Genomic DNA, 16,264 nt, shown 5'->3' with positions numbered 1-16,264 from the left:
TCCTCCCGAAGGAAGGAAGCTGCGGCAAGAGACAAGCAGCCAGGCTGTGGGTTTTCTTCAACTGTTGCAGAACCAGGCTGTGTTCGCTCATGCTGTCTCCCAACCCTGAGCAACAAAGTTGTGAGTTAAGGCTAAATGGGACTGGGATCCGAACTCCCCAATGGGCCCTTTGTTGAGGCTTCTAGCGATGCCTCCTGCATGGACTGTGTTGTGTTGTCTCCCAGATCAAAATGTGGTAGCTGCATCTTTGACGGAGAGTCTCCGTTGTGGAGCCAAGAAGGTAATTAAGGATGGCCAGAAATGAGGCGCAGGTTCAAATGGAAATCGAAATGTCTGCATGTTTGAGAGTGTTAAGGCCTTGCTGGGCTTATTGAGACTGGAAAGGGAAGGCCAAGCATGCGTGAAAGCCAGAAGTTGATAACTAGCTAGGTGTGCTAGCAGAAAAGTTACAGAGGCGCTGGCGCCCTGTGAAGAAGCTGTGGAGCTGCCCAGGAGAGGGGTTTACTTTGTGAGACGGCATCGGGTTGTGTACTCTGTACTAGCAATGGGGAATTGTGAGTTGCTGTCACCATTACATCCCACCCACAAGAATTTGCTTACAAACTCCTAGGCAGAGCGGATGCCTTTTAATCTCACTGAGTTATCTTTCAAGGCGAGTTCGAGGCAGAGAAGCTGAGGTACGTAGAACCCTTTCAATTGCACTTGACTTTCCCCGTGATCAAGTTTTTAATCAGTGAGCAAAACAAACCGCAAAATCTGATTCAGGGTAAGCGAGTTGGTTTCCTGACTTTGCTATAGAAGCTTAGATAAGGACAAAGATCAATGTGTGTGTAAAACTCTCTAAGACTTAAGAGTCTTTAGATGCTTTAAGGTTCATTTGCAAATTTGGTTAAGGGTTTAATTCCCCTGGGACTCACTTGCCAGCTAAGTTTACAAGTACTTTTGTGGAGGACAAGATACGTATTTTCCCCTTGTTTGATATGGCTGGGTATTTTCTAGCTGAATCATCTGTCCAAACCATGGCGGCTGAATCTAAATAATTGAAATGTATAAAGTCTCACAACTAACAAAAAATTAATCGTGTGATGCCAAGGAGTGTTCACTGTTCACCTATTTAATTATTTGTTGTTTACTTCTTTTGTTTTATAAAGTTTGCTATGACTTTGTCAGTCCTATAAGCTAACAGTAAAAAAACCACAACCTTGTATTTTTTTCCTTCTGTTTTAATTTGCTCATAATCATAGAGTTTAAGGCTAGAAGGAACCTCTTGTTTTATCAGTTTCTTCCCTCATTCTAACTTGGAGACAACTGGAAATTTTCTAATGAAAAGTTTGTCAGAAAACAGGATTTAGTTGAACATTAACTTTTTTTTTTCCAGAAATTTCATTTTCAATTACTTCATATTTTAGTTTTCTGAAGGTTTTTTTTCCAATATAATTTCAGGGGGGAAACCCCAGCGGTTTTCAGAATTTTGTAAATCTTTTGAAATTGTGCTGGTTTTTTGTTTCATCTCTCCACTTTCTGGCTGCCTTCCAATTTTTGCCAGGTGGAAAACAGTAAGAGCATTTCTGAAAGTAATTCACTTTTAAATGTTCATTTAACACAAGGTAAGTGTTCTTTAAAAAAACCCGACCCTCCTACAAATCCTTTCTCACTCACTGTCTCCAAAGTGGAAGAAATTGGGAACAAGTAAAAACATGTGAGCGGGGAAAGAAGTTTTGCCCTTAAATTGTTTCATTAGAATGTTTAAAAATGTTTGGGATTTTTTTTTCCTGTTGAAACTTTTGCAGGACAAAATGCTGCTTTTCCAGCTAGTTCTAGTCTGTGGTGTTGTTGTTGATTTTCCTTTTATGTATTGGTTTATTTTTATTTTTTTCCCTGGCCCAGCGCCATCTGATGGGCCAGAGTAGACATTGCAATGTCTAGGTTTGCTGCAGAGCATCCTAATCTTATGCTGTGTAGTTAGAGCGGAGACCAGCGCTGGGAGAAAGGTGAGTCAGAAGCAAATTGTATTTGAGACTAGCTGGGTGACTCCTCCACACTATCCCAGTGGGAAACAGCCACTGCAAAGATTAAAAGGGGGAGGAGCTAATATACTAATCAGTGGTACAAACTCAATACAGGGATTATTGTATAGATTTAATGTATCTAACTCTGATTACTTGCACTTGTAATTAAAAGTATTAATCAATACTCTGAGGCTGTGTTCGTGAAGCTCTGTCCTCTTACAGCCGTGGCCTGCGAAGTGCAGCTCTGTGTGTGTTCCCTTCCTATGTGCGTTTGCATGCAGACAAGTTCATTCTGTGCTTAAACGTGCCCCTGGGGGGCGCTCTTTCTCTTGTGTATTTCGAAAGCGTCCCAGCACTGACAGAGTGGAGGGTGGCGTTTTCCCAGGCCCAGCAACGGCCCTCCACCTTTGAGGCCTGAACCTTAGTCCTGTGTGTCCCTTAATCAAATAGGGGATCCGTTAATGCCATTTATATCAGGACAGCTTCTCTCTGGCAAATCCATTTAAAGGTACCACTGCAGATTTCACCACGAATCTGATTCTCCTTCCACACCCCACAGCTGTTTCCAGTGTCAGGGGCCGATAGTGAGACCCTGCAGAAAAACAAAGAAAGTCACCAGTGGAGTCTAGATCTATCACCTAGCTCGGGGGGGCCAACCTGAGCCTGAGAAACAGCCAAAATTTACCAATGTACATTGCCAAAGAGCCACAGTAATACGTCAGCAGCCCCCCATCAGCTCCCCTGCCTCTCTCCCAGCGCCTCCCACCCACCGGCAGCCCCACCAATCAGCATCTCCCCCTCCCTCCCCTGCACCTCCCGATCAGCTGTTTCGTGGTGTGCAGGAGGCTCGGGGAGGGGGGGGAGAAGTGAGAGCATGGCAGGCTCAGGGGAGGGGGTGGGAAGGGATGGAGTGGGGGCAGGGCCTGTGGCAGAGCCAGGGGTTGAGCAGTGAGTCGGTGCCTATACAAGGAGCCACATATTAACTTCTGAAGAGCCGTATGTAGCTCCAGAGCCACAGGTTGGCCACCCCTGACCTAGCTCCTAGAGCAGCACTTGTTTGTTGTTTATTAGCACTTGATGTTTTTTCCCCCTGCAGGGTTCAGATACCTCACTGAGCGTGAAAGGAGCTGGTAGGAGAATGAGAGAGAAACAAACCACCTGTGATGGGGATTAGTCGTGTTGCTTAGGGTACCATACGTCCGGATTTTCCCGGACATGTCTGGATTTTGGGGCCTCAAATCCCCGTCCGGGGGGAAATCCCAAAAAGCCGGACATGTCCTGGAAAATAGGGAGGGAGGGCCTGGCGGTGCAGGGCCGGGGGCCGGCGCGGTGCTTGGCCGGAGCCGGGGCCGGCGGTGCGCGCACTTGGCCAGGGTTGCGGTGCTCGGCTGGGGCCGGCGGCGCAGGCACTTGGCCAGGGCCGGGGTCGCGGTGCTCGGCCGGGGGCGCGGGCACTTGGCTGGGGGCCGGCGCGGTGCTCGCACTTGGTGCGGGCACTTGGGCGGGGGCCAGCGCCCCAGGGCCCGAGCCGAGCGGGAGACGCTGGGGCCAGAGCCTCTTGGCCTGGGCTGGCCGGCCGCCGGAGGGAGCCGCTCGGCCGGGGGGGCCGGACTGGGCCGCGCTGCACCCCGCCCCAGCCCCAGCTTACCTGCTGCCTCCCTGTTTCAGGCTTCCCGCGAACATTTGATTCGCAGGAAGCAGGGGAGGGGGAGGATCAGGGGGCGGAGCGTTCAGGGGAGGGGGCAGAGTTGGGGCGGGGCTGGGGGCGGGGCCAGGGCTGCATGGAGTGTCCTCCTTTTTAAAAATTAAAATATGGTAACCCTAGTGTTGCTTCATGCACGGCAGGAACGTGCAGAGACACTGTGGGGAAAAGGGTGGCTGCAAGCGTAACCCAGGCCTGCTGGGGGTTGTGTTCTGTCCCCCTCTAGTGGCCTAGAGGTTAATGGGTCTGCTACAGCCTCGCTTTTAGCTCATGCAGCAGAGCAGGGGGCTAGTCAGTTATTTTTTGCCAAGGTCCAAATTTTTCACACCCCAATAACAACAATGAGTAAATAAAAAGATTTTGCGGTCTATTCAAAAGCACCTGGAGGTCTAGCTTTGGCCCGCAGTCCGCCCATAGCCTCGCCCTGCAGTAGATTCTCACGCCCTAAGCTTCAGCGATCCCAGGTTCGATCCCGCCCGCCAATGACCAGGCTCTGTCACCGTTACGCAGGAGCCTCATCAGACTAGAATCTCGGTGGACGGGGATCTCTGCAAAACTGCCAGGAGGGTGGGAGAAGGCGGCCATGGCTACTGAATTACTTACCCCGCCCCACCCCCCACTCTGCTGGGCTCAGGTGAAACACACACACCCAGAGTTAATCTCTCCTCCACAGCTTTGTTCCCTCTAGCTGTCATCGGCTCCCTGAGTCCACCAGATGAATTATAAACTGTGTACTTGGCTTCTGTATAGTGTCTCCCATCAGCCAAACTGTGCCTCGCTTAACAGAGCCTCAAACTTTCTCTGTCCTTTTTTTTTTTTTTTTTTTTTTTGGTAGATTGCAAGAGTTTTTCGCTCTTTAAGCAGGGAGCGTGAGGGAGAATTTACTATCACTGTAGTGCCTGGGAGCCAGGATCCCATTGTACGAGCGCTATATGTTAGTTACTAGGTGTATTACAGGAGCACCTATGAGCATTGGCGCCAACTTCTCCTGGCGCCAGTGGGTGCTCGCGCCCTCCCGAGCCCTGCCCTGACTCCATCCCTGCCACTCACCCTCCTGCACTGCTCCGCCCCCATTCCAACCCCTTCTCCAAAGTCCCCACCCCAACTCTGCCCCCTCACTGCCCCTATTGGACTCCTTCCCCAAATCCCCGCCCCGGTCCCGCTTCTTCCCCTGAGCGAGCTGTGTTCCCACTCTTCCCTCCCACAGCTTGTTACACCACGAAACAGCTGTTTCGCAGCGGCAAGCGCTGGGAGGAGAAGTGGGGACGGCACTCAGGGGCGGAGGCGGAAGTGAGCTGGGGCCGGGGGTGGGGGAGCCTAGCTGCTGGTAGGTGCAGAGCACCCACCAATTTTTCCCTGTGGATGCTCCCAGTTCTGGAGCACCCATGGAGTTGGCGCCTATATCTATGAGCTCCAGTCTGGGAGCAAGACCTTGATGTGCTAGGAGCTGTACAAACACAGAATAAAAAGATAGGTTGGAAGCTCTTTGGGGAAGGGCTAAGTATAAGAACAGATGGAGACAGACTGGGGAGTACAAGTGAACAATGAGATGAGGGTCATTGGATGACATTGCAGGGTGCATGGAGTAAGACCACGGTTATAGCTGGAGATGCTGCGATCACTCTGTTCGTGGCTCACCTTGAAAATACGGCCCTTAATATGTGAAGCCTGGGGTGAAAGTGACCTTCGAGTGCCAGCCCAGCAGAGCTTTGCATTTGGCCCCACAATCAGCCAGAATGATCAAGTTACAAGGTGATTGCAGACTTAAATTCAAAACAGGAAATACTCACCCTGTTTGATTTAACAGGGAACCATCCACCCACGTCCAGTTTCCCTTGGAGGTTGTCAGGTGCAGTCCAATCCAAACTGGGTATTTCCCCTCTGTGATGGTTTTTATGAATTCCTGTAAAGTGTAGGCCAGGCATACCAATAAATGTAACTGCCCGTAATTCACTATGGTCCAGAGCCTTGAAAGAATTTAGGCTCCTTCAGTTGATTTGAAATAAATGGATATGGGGCAGGGGTGGGCAAACTTTTTGGCCCGAGGGCCACATCTAGGTATGGAAATTATATGGTGGGGCATGAATGCTCACAAAATTGGGGGTTGGGGTGTGTGTGGGGACTCTGGCTGGGGGTGCGGGCTCTGGGGTGGGGTTGAGGATGAGGAGTTTGGGGTGCAGGAGGATGCTCCGGGCTGGGACCGAGGGGTTCGGAGGACGGGAGGGGGATCAGGGCTGGGGCAGGGGCGTTGGGGCGCGAGAGGGGGTCAGGGGTTCAGGCTCCGGGCGGCGCTTACCTCAAGCAGCACCCAGAAGCAGCGGCATGTCCCCTCCTCCGGCTCCTATGCTGAGGCGCGGCCAGGCAGCTCTCTGGTTCCTGGCCAATGGGAGCTGCGGGGACTGCGCTTGGGGTGGGGGCAGTGTGCAGAGCCCCCTGGCTGCCCCTATGCCTAGGAGCCAGAGAGGGGACACGCTGCTTCCAGGAGCCACATGGAGCAAGGCAAGCCCCCCGACCCTGCTCCCTGGCAGGAGCTCGAGGGCCGGATTAAAACAGCTGGAAGACCGAATGCGGCCCTTGGGCCTTAGTTTGCCCACCCCGATATACAGAGTCAAACCTGAAGTTTTGAAGTTCTGTGCCCAAAAGAAAGCAGAGTATGTGACGTGCAGGACCCTAGATTCTGGAGCTATGTAGATATATTTTGTAATGAGTGAATAGACACAGTTGGGGCACTGAATTTTAGCTGTTAAACTCTTCCAACTACACCCCTGTGACATTTGGAGTGGGACTTTTGTAAACAGTACATGAACAAAGGGATTTACATCTCTGCATGCACCTTTGTGGATGTGGGCCTTCGTTTACGCTCAGGATTATCAGAAAACGGGCAGTGGGATTTCACTGTTTTCAAGTGCGCCGTACGGTATCTTAAGCCCACCGCTGGTTTCCCGTGGCGATTGTTTTTACAGTCCCTCCTCCGCCCTTATCTTCTGCAATGGAATGATTCTAGGGTCTCCTGTGGGTGTTTCCATCCTCCAGAGAACTCTTCTCCCACTGGGGGGAACCAGCGAGTCTAACGTTACAGCCCAGGCCTTGGGCTGATGGAGCTGCCAACGTGACTCCAGAATAACCGATGACCATAACGTGAGTGACTCAAGTGAGGTGATCGCCTATCCAGTCCAGGGGTTAGGACACTCACTATGACTCAGGACACCTGGGTTCTATTCCCTGTTCTCCCACAGACTCACTGAGTGATTTGGGGGCAAGTCCCTTGGTGCCTCAGTTTCCCTAGATGTACAATGGGGAAAGCGAGGCACAAAGGGAATTGCCCTTCTGTCTATCAGGGCTGATACTGCCCCATCTCACGGGGTGTTGAGATTAAAGAGTGGGAGGTGGTCAGACACTACAGCAGTGGGAGGGGTGGGGGTTAGAAGAGCACTGCGTTTTGATAGGTCAGGCTCGACATCTCTCCAGCTGAAGTTCCCATGCCCTGCTAGTGACTTTACCATCGCACGCTGGTCCTGGATCACGAGCATTCGAGAGCTCTTCGCTGAGCAGTCCTCGCGACTCTCGTTCCAGGTTTTGCTCTCTTTGGAAAGCCAGTAGCACTTGTCCCCATGCAGCAGCCAGTTCAAGGGACAGAGTCTGCAGCCGGGGGGCCCTGGAAGGGGAAATGGAAAGAGAGAAATTTACTGAGACTAAAGCCTCAGGAAACTGTGCAAATGGTTTTGAAGCCTCCTGGCTAAATATGGTAACCAGGGACTTTTCTCTCACGTAGAATTTCATCTGCTGAGAGAAAAGCCAGAATTGGAAGAGCTGGGGGGTTGCGGGTCCAGATAGAGGGGCACCAGCGGAGCTGTGGGATGGGGGAACCCCAGGGTTGGGCTCGCAGAGGCTGTGAGTCAGGAGTGAAGGGCGCTGGCTGAGCCGTGGGGTGAGGAGAGCCCAGGGCTGGGACAGCAGGAGGCTATGGGTCGGGACTGAGGGGCACCGGCAGATCTTGGGGGGGGGGGGGGAAAGGGTGACAGGGACCCAGATGCGAATTAAGATCTCCTGGGGCCCTTGGCCAGAGCAAGTGGGGAGGCCCTGGCGCCAGAACTGTGGCCCTGTCCCACCCCTTCCGTTTGCAGTCCCACCCCTGTCCTGCCCTCATCCCGCCCCTTCTGCCTGCAGCTCCACCCACAGCCTCACCCCTTCCTCCACGCCCCTGCCCCCATTCCATGCCTGGCCCCGACTTGTTCCTCCCGTTCCCTGTGGCCCCACCCCATTCTGTCCTGCCCCTGTTGCTCCCTTTTGCCCCTTCCCCCCCACTGCGGGGCTGTGACCAGAGAAGCTCTGTACCCCAATTCCTCCAGCCCTAGGGCCACGGCGGGAGGGGTGGGGGAGATTTTTCTGTGGCCCCCAAATTGGCTGGAGCCCCTAGGCATGGGTCCCCTGGGCCTGTGCGGTAATCCACCACTGCAGGGCCCTGCCCCACCCCGACACCTCCCAGCTGTGTGAACTCCCCCCACCAGAATCCTTCGCTCAGTAAACCCTGCTCAGAACAGTGGGTCAAATGCCCCCAAACGGCCTTCTCCTGGAGTTGGGGGAGGGGAAACAGTCTCTCAGCCTTCCCTCCCCCATCCTCAGCTGCCTGGACATCTCAACCGCTACAGGAATTGGGGAAGGGGAACCACACCCACCCTGACCTACCCTGCTTCTCTAACCAGTTCCCTTTCCTCCTCCATCGCAGGCAGAGATAAGGGGAAGCCAGCAGCCTGCGTGGGAGGTTCTGCTGGCCTTAGAGATGATTGTGGTCAGGTAGCCTGATCTCCTGTGCAAGGCAGGTTGGAGACCTTCCCCAGACCCATAACATCTGCTTGAGCTGCAGCACGGGGTGGGGCTGCTCATTTTTCAGACGAGGTTCAGGTGTGCAGGTCTGCAGCGAAGGAGCTCAGAATGGCCCAGATCAGTCGCACCAGCATTAAGGGGAGCTCTCCCGCAGAAACCTTGATGTTGTGGGACCACGCGAGGCTGCTCTCGGCTTGACCCAACCCCCAGATCTGCGAGCAGGACCCGTGATTTGGGTCGCAGGGAGCTCTTCCACGGACGGAACCGGACAGGCGGAGGGGAGTTGCATTTACCTGCTGAGCTGTTCTGGGGGGAGTCGCACAGACGCCGTCTTAGGTGCGATGCCAATGTGCCGGTCTCTGCTTTACTGCAGGGGCCCTGAAAAACTTCAGAGCAGCATCGGTGTGAATGACTTAGGGTTGGAATGGTGAGAACGCGGGGTTGTAACAGACCAGGGATCTCAAACGCAAATTACCAGGCGGGCCACATGAGGACTAGTATATTGGCCCGAGGGCCGCATCAAGCGAAGAGGGATTTTAATAAAAAAACACCTGTAACTATTCCTGCTGTGGTCAGTAACACTGATGATGATCTACACTAACAGTCTATCAACATAGCGGCAGTGAAGGAACTTTTTAAAGTAATTATTCATACAAAATACGTTGCCACTTTTAACAAACATTCTTCCCAACTACTCACGGCAAAGAATCAGACATGCTGAACTTCATACTTCAGACTGCTCGTCTAGTCCATGAGGCCCTGCCTCTTCCCACCCCTTCCCCGCCCCCATTCCGACCCCTTCCCCAAAGTCCCTGCCCGAACTTCGCCCCCTCCCTGTCCCTATTCCAACCCCTTCCCCAAATCCCGGCCCCGGCCCTGACCCCGCCTCTTCTCCGGCTCCTCCCCTGAGCGCGCCATGTCCCTGCTCGTCCCCTTTCCCGCCTGGAAAGTCCTAAGCACCACCAAACAACTGTTTGGCGGTGGGAAGCGCTGGGAGGTAGGAGGAGCAGCGGGGACGCGGCTTGCTCAGGGGCGGAGGGGAGATTGGCTGCCGGTGGAGTCGGTACCTATGGCGGGCTGCTGGAAATAACTCCATGGGCTGCGTATTTGAGACCCCTGTAATAGACTATTTGCGAGGGTCTATTGACTGGTAGGGAGTGAGGGGGCAGATAGGGGGTAGATAGATGGCTGTGTACGGGGATGGATAGATAGATAAGGAGGTGTGGGAGGGGTGGATGGATAGATAGATGGCTGTGTAGGGGGATGGATAGATAAGGAGGCGTGGAGGGGTGGATGGATAGATAGATGGCTGTGTAGGGGGATGGATAGATAAGGAGGTGTGGGAGGGTGGATGAATAGATAGATGGCTGTGTATGGGGATGGATAGATAGGTAAGGCAGTGGGGTTGGATAAATTGATGGCTGTGTATGGGGATGGATAGATAGATAAGGTGCGGGGGGAGGATGGATAGATAGGTAAGGTGGTGGTGGGGGGTGGATGGATAGATAAGGTAAGGCAGCGTGTGGGGTGATAGGGTGGTGATAGATTGATAGATAATGGTGGAGGGACAGATAGACAAGGTGGTGTGGGGGGGATAGATTGTTAGATAAGGCAGCATCTAGGGCATTGGATAGATAGAGAAGGCAGTGGGGGGGATAGATAGTCAGATAAGGTGGGGGGGGACAGATAAGGCAGTCTGTGTGGGGATTAATAGATGGCTAGATCATTCATTACAAACATTCAGATCCATTCCACATTAGCAAAGGGAAAGTTATTCTGAATGGGTCACTTGAGTGGCATACGTCAATGTTATCTTGTTCATGTGACATGTCCAGCCTGGGTGAAGTATCAAGTCATTTCTTAGCAACTGGAACAAAATCCTAAGTCGAGTTCCTGCCCCATGGTTAGAGGATTAGCCTGGGATCTGGGAGACTTCCCTGCTCTGCCACAGGATTCCTATGTGACCTTGGTCAAGTCATTTTGTCTCCATAGGCCTCAGTTTCCCCATCTGTAGAAGGGGACAATAGCTCTGCCTCACAGAGGATTAATTTGCCAAAGATTGCGTGGTGCTCAGGTATTCGGGTAATGCGGGCCTGAGGTAGAGCGGCACTGTGGAGGGACACGAGAATGGTGGATACCTCGCTGTACCCCCAAACACATGGCTGGGTGGCCTTGAGCTACTCACCCCAGATGCTCAGGGCCATCATAGCTCCCAGCAGGACGACGTTTGCAGCCCAGCTGACCCTCAGAGCCATCTGATGCCAGCGGGGAAAGAGATGGCATTCTGTAAGAGTGATGGCATGCTGACGAAGCACTCTCTGCTACGGTTACGTGAGCTAATAATAATTATAAAAGGGGCTGGGGCTTAGTTAGCGCCTGCTGGTTCAGTCGGTCTTAAAAAACCCTCCCAATTGGGGCAGGTCTCTCCGTATTGTGATAACAGAGACCAGTTTGTTAGACAGAAATATACCATTCTTAGGAGCCCCCTGGTGCATCATAGGAGATGTAGCCCAGCTGGCGAGCCCAGCCCATCGAAGAGACTGGGGACACGGAGAAACTAAACTGCCCTGGTGCCACATGGGAGTTGCAAAGAGTTTTATTTTCAGCCATTCTGGTTTTTTAACCAACGAACCGACACACATTTTCTGCAGACAGCAAATGCTGTTAGCAAACAACGAATTGTCTAGCCGAAAGCCCAATTTTCCATTGCAAATTGATTCCACAGAAAAATGTCAAGCAGTCCTCCCTGTGAATTAGTAGCACACGGGCTTATGCCTCTTACGCCTTCATTGTCTAATATGACTGTGGATGGTCTCACCATCCATCTAAATAATGGATTTGTTTGTACTCCTGCTATGATTCATGCCTCAGTATCTACCACCCACATTTTTCCCTGCATTACTAGGCCAGTGTATTTTCTTATCATATATACAAGAATGTGCTAAAGCTTGTGACGCAGGCCCCAGCTTGCAGCCCGGACTGGTAGCAGTCCAGTCGCAGGTGGAAGAAAGGAAGAAACACACAGGCACCGGTTGGCCTCATTGTGGTCTTCATCCTCTTTGTGCTATCTCAGCCTGTGACCTACATGAGGCTCATCACAATGCCTGGGGCGTGAAGTGAGATCTCTGTGGGGAAAGGTTACGGAGATGAATGGCCAGCCGTCACTGAGCTCAATTTGTTGCTGGTTTATTGTGTCAGTTTAGTTTGGTGTCAGCCCTGATGGGAACGCTGGGTGAATACTGTTACCAAAAAAAAAGCAACCGTTACTCTCGGCTGTATTAGCTGGAGCATTGTAAGCAAGATGCGAGAAGTGATGGTTCTGCTCTACTCAGCACTGATAAGACCTCAGCAGGAGTATCGTGTCCAGTTTGGGGCGTCACGCTTCGGGAAAGATGTGGACAACTTGGAGAAAGGTCCAATGGAGAGCAACAAAAATGAGTAAAGAAAACATGACCTACGAGGAAAGATTAAACAAGCCCAATTTTTTTTCAGTCTGGAGAAGAGAAGACTAAGTGGGGACATGACAGATTTCACGTACATAAAAGGTTGTTGTAAAGAGGAGGGTGATAAATTGTCCTCTTTAACCACTGAGGATAGGACAAGAAGCAATGGCCTTAAACTGCAGCAAGGGAGGTTCAGGTTAGACATCAGGAAAAACTTCCTAGCTGTCAGGGTGGTTAAGCACCAAGAACCTAGGGAGGTGAGCTTGTGGAATCTCCATCATTGGAGGTTTTTGAGGACAGGTCAGACAAACACCTGTCAGGGATGGTCTAGAAAATACTTAGTTCTGCCTCAGTGCAAGGGGCTGGACTAGACGACCTCTCGCGGCCCCTTCCTGGCCTACAGTTCTATGAAAGTCTGAAGTCAGTGGGAGTTCTGCTATTGACTTCAGTGGGGCCAGGATGACACCGTCGGCCGTAGGGCAGAGTTAAGGCCGTGCAAAGTGAACGCTACTGCACCTGGGGGCGGGGGAGAGGGGGAGAATGAGAGCTTTAAAGAGCCATGTGCCCCCAAAGTGAGGGACAGTGGCTGAACAGGAGCGGATGATTCAATGTCACCTCTGGTAGAGCCCTGGTGTGAAATCAGTTTGCCCCCTTGCAGCCTTCAGGTGGGGAGAAAAGGCAATAAGGTGGGGTCGATTTTGCCACCCCAGAGGGGGATGGGAATTCCCCCCCCCCTTACAGCAGGGGGTTTAGCTGCTACAGGCAGAGCTGTGTCATAATGCACTGCACTGCACTGCAGGAGGTTTGTGGGGTTGACCCAGTGTTTATGTGACGATGCACTTTGAGCGTTGGTCACACACAAGAGAGCAGGAGAGTGATTTCTCTCTATCCTATGCAGAATTGAACTCCTCCAGCAGGAGCCACTGGACTTATTACCCCTCATCTCCTCTTGCCCCCAACCCTCAGCAGATCTTCTGTGGCTTCCTGACGGAATCTGATCCCAGCTACCCTCGGGCAAATACAGAGTAAAGCAGTTAACTGAGGAGAGTCACTCCACATTTACAGTGGAGTCACTGAGACCAAAATCCATCCCTGACTCACTCCACTGCCTGCAGTGGGGATCGCTCCAGGTCAATGAAGACCAGACTCCAGCCCTGAATCTATTGATGTCAGTGGGGTCGCTCCAGATTTACACAAGTGTCACCGAGGTCAGAATCCGGCACTGAGAGCTCACTCCGGATTTGCACCGATCTGAGGTCAGAACCTGGCCTTAATTCTACTTCTGTTAATTATTCAGTATTTGTGTTATAGTCGTTCCCAGGGGCCCCCTTGCACTGAGCGCCGCTGTATGCACACAGTAAAAGCAGAGCACCTAAGATTTTGCAATCTAGTTTAAGAGAAGATGTTACAGGGGAATGAATCAACAAGACCACTCAAGGCTCCCGCTAGAGTAACCGAGAGCTGAATCAATAAAACACCGAGATCCTGGTCCTCCCAGATTCTTCCTGCTAATTACCGCTCATCCTTCCCCAGACGTGCCCATTGCAGCTCTCTCTCTGCTCCTTGATTTGCCCCCATCTGTTCCACAAATCCCAGAGCGAAACCTGTACAATTCCCTTCTTTAACCAAGAATCCGTAGAGGTCCTATCACACAACTCGCCTCTATTCAGATCAGCGTGTAAGACCAGAAGCGGCCATGAAGGGTTCTGAGCCACATCACTAGTCAGGGGGTTCTCAGAGCGTGCTCTGTTGTGTTAAAGGATTACAGATCCCAATACAGACCCATGGGCCAGTGCTTCACATGACACTGAGGAGCCGCAAGATGCCGTCCAATCTCCCTTAAAACTCCCCATGCTGCAGCATGCATTAGAAATACATCGTGAGAACATAGGTGGTAAAATCCACTTACTGAGGTGGTGAGGAGGTTGGGGTCGGCTGGTGAGGGACGAATCTCCACGGATGTTTAAATCAGCATAGACTATTTCCCCAGCCATGGCTGGTTCAACTGGAGGCGAACGCACGCCCCGGGGCTGGGGATCTGAGAAAGGGGCAGCTGCTTCTTTATATGTGAACTGAGGCAGGTGACTCAGCCAACATCAGGAAGTGGTATCAGGCAGAGGCTGCTCAGTGGGTTTTTTTTCCCCTTACTGAAGGCTAATGAAGACACCGACTCCATATTCTGCTCTAGGGTGATTATGTTGCAGAGCCAGAATTTTTGGGGTGAAAGCGTATTATGTTCATGGCCTATCCAGAGACAAATTAGATGAAAAACATAAAATATTCTTGAGGGAAGACTGCAACGTAGCAGGACTTTAATGCTTAAAATTTAAAATGATGACACATAAGAACCCCCAAACAGTGAGAGACAAAACAGGCTGCTCCCTAAGGCAGAGAGGCACAACTCAACCCTACCTTGTTCAAGGTCAGCGCTTTGCAGACTGACTGCTGAGACCCATATTGCAGGCTTCCCTACACAGCACCTTAGCCTGCCAGCAGGACTAGGAACCCCCCCTGAAAATTTTAAGTAATAGTGTAACCCACACACCTTCTGTGTGTGGTATTCTGTCCCATCTAGTGGCACTGAGACCACTTAAACAGAGAGTTAAAATAAGTCTGCTTAACAGCCAGTTGACTTTTAGCTCAAGCACTAAGCTCCAAAGGTCCCAGGTTCGATCCCGCCCGCCGACCACCGGGGTATGTCAGTGTTACAACAGCATATAATTTTTTGCAGTTTTTGATACTGCACATATTGTGGCTTTTCCTGCACTAGAAAGAAGCTGCTGCCTTTTGTGTGGGAAGCAGCAGCTGTGAGCACTCAAGGGATGAGCCACACAGCGGGCAAAGCTGGGAAACGGTTTGACAATCATGCTGTGCCTGGCATTCACAAGGTGTCAGTTGGCTGCAGCCATCTTGAATCTAGGCACCTCCAGCCCTGTTCGCCACAGCGGTAAGAGCGACATACGCTTGGATTGATGTCTGCGGTGATCATGGCTGAGTTCCCCTTTGTGGTCTCTAGCAAAGGCTACTCGGCAGGAGGCTGTGGAGATGTGGGTTCGTCTCCTTTAAGCAGGCTGCTAGGTGAGCAGACTGGGGGAGTTTCCAGGGAGGAAAGCCCCTCTGGGCAGCACAGCATGCCTTCAATGAGGAAGGCGTTCCTCCCGAGCCCTGCCTCGGTCAATGAGCACCTTCAAAGGCCGTGAAAGTTTGGGGGAAGCTGAAAATGGGGCTGAAGAAAAATCCAGTTTCTTTCAAACCTTTAAGAAGCTGCAAGGAGACAATTACCCCCAAACTCCTTGGGAGCCCTTAAACTGCTAAGGGAAGCCCAGTCCAGAAGCCCCCTCTTTCCAGCCGATCATCCTATATCACCTTCCCCAACAGCGCCTCCTCCATCCTTTGTCTTTGGTCCCAGGCAAACAGGTCACCTGGGTCCTCTCTCTTCCGGGGCCCTATCTCTTCCATCCTCTGTTCCCCACTGTCTGGAACTGGCTGGTCAGGTCACCCAGGGTCTTCTCACCTCAGCCCTTTGTCCTCCCACTGGCCAGAACCGGCTGCCTTCCAAAACGAGGTGGGACTCTTGGTCAGCAACACGACGACTGAGGCCTGGTCTAGGCTCCAAAACTAGAGCGACCTAGCGACGTTGTTCATGGATGTGAAAAACTGAAGGCCTTGGGCACCATAGTTAGGTTGACCTAACTGCCGGTGTGGATGTAGCTAAGTGGATAGAAAAATTCTTCCATCAACCTAGCTACTGTCTCTATGGTGTGTAACCTTCTATTGGTGTGGGAAGCGTCTACACTGCAGTGGCACAACGGCAGCACTGTAGATGTGGCTTTGTAGCGGCTGTAGTGTAGACATACCTAGAGAGAGTTGGAACAGCAGTGGGGGCCAGGAGTGGCGGAAGCGCCTAAAAAGGGGTAGGAGGGCCACAGGCCTCCAAACTGTGGCCCAGCCCCCAAGCCCCACCCCTGTCAAGGCCCTGCCCCTGCACCGCCCTGTCTCCCCAAACCCCTGCCCTCACACCACCCATTCCTCCCTAGGTCACACCCTCACACTGCCCCTTTCTCCAAGGCGCCACCTCTTCCCCCATGACCCCTCCCCCTGCTCGCTCCTCTCCACCCCCCCCCATCACTTGCCCTTTCAGCCAGTAAAAAGTGTGTGTGGGGAGGCCCATGGCTCCCTGCCCCTCTCATCCTGTTCCGGTGCCCGTGGTGGGGGCTGAAAGCCAGGATTGAGAGCACCAGCAGAGCTGTGAGAGGGTTGGCCAGAGCTGGGATAGGAGAGGGCTG

The 16,264-nt window shown here is 52.3% G+C and overlaps 1 protein-coding gene across 2 annotated transcripts; it reads right to left on the bottom strand.

Annotated features, from left to right (window-relative positions):
* Positions 1–1,612: 1,612 nt before the first annotated feature.
* LOC128848456 (killer cell lectin-like receptor subfamily F member 1) lies at positions 1,613–13,983 on the bottom strand. Of its 2 annotated transcripts, XM_054048465.1 has the most exons (6): positions 13,888–13,983; positions 10,721–10,819; positions 8,829–8,921; positions 7,212–7,366; positions 5,502–5,614; positions 1,613–2,601 (listed from the first exon to the last, which is right to left on the bottom strand). In XM_054048465.1, exons 1-6 carry the CDS (start codon positions 13,970–13,972, stop codon positions 2,478–2,480), a joined length of 669 nt encoding a protein of 222 aa, XP_053904440.1. In that variant the 5' UTR covers positions 13,973–13,983; the 3' UTR covers positions 1,613–2,477. The 2 variants fall into 2 exon arrangements, with proteins under 2 accessions (XP_053904440.1, XP_053904441.1); XM_054048466.1 differs by lacking the exon at positions 10,721–10,819.
* Between the last annotated feature and the right edge of the window lie 2,281 nt (positions 13,984–16,264).

Source organism: Malaclemys terrapin, chromosome 13 (assembly GCF_027887155.1).
Source record: "Malaclemys terrapin pileata isolate rMalTer1 chromosome 13, rMalTer1.hap1, whole genome shotgun sequence".
Classification (NCBI taxonomy): Eukaryota; Metazoa; Chordata; order Testudines; family Emydidae; genus Malaclemys; species Malaclemys terrapin.
Note: the sequence above shows the minus strand (reverse complement) of the source record. Positions and strands in the feature narration are given on the sequence as shown.

What these genes read in the sequence shown, in the direction of transcription:
- LOC128848456 (XM_054048465.1), bottom strand. Translation starts at nt 13,972, where the DNA reads ATGGCTGGGGAAATAGTCTATGCTGATTTAAACATCCGTGGAGATTCG. An exon ending in CCCCCAGAACAGCTCAGCAG is followed by an intron (nt 7,367 to 8,828) that starts GTAAATGCAACT and finishes TTCCCCTTCCAG; the next exon opens with GGCCCCCCGGCTGCAGACTC. An exon ending in TCCCTGTTAAATCAAACAGG is followed by an intron (nt 2,602 to 5,501) that starts GTGAGTATTTCC and finishes GTTTTTCTGCAG; the next exon opens with GGTCTCACTATCGGCCCCTG.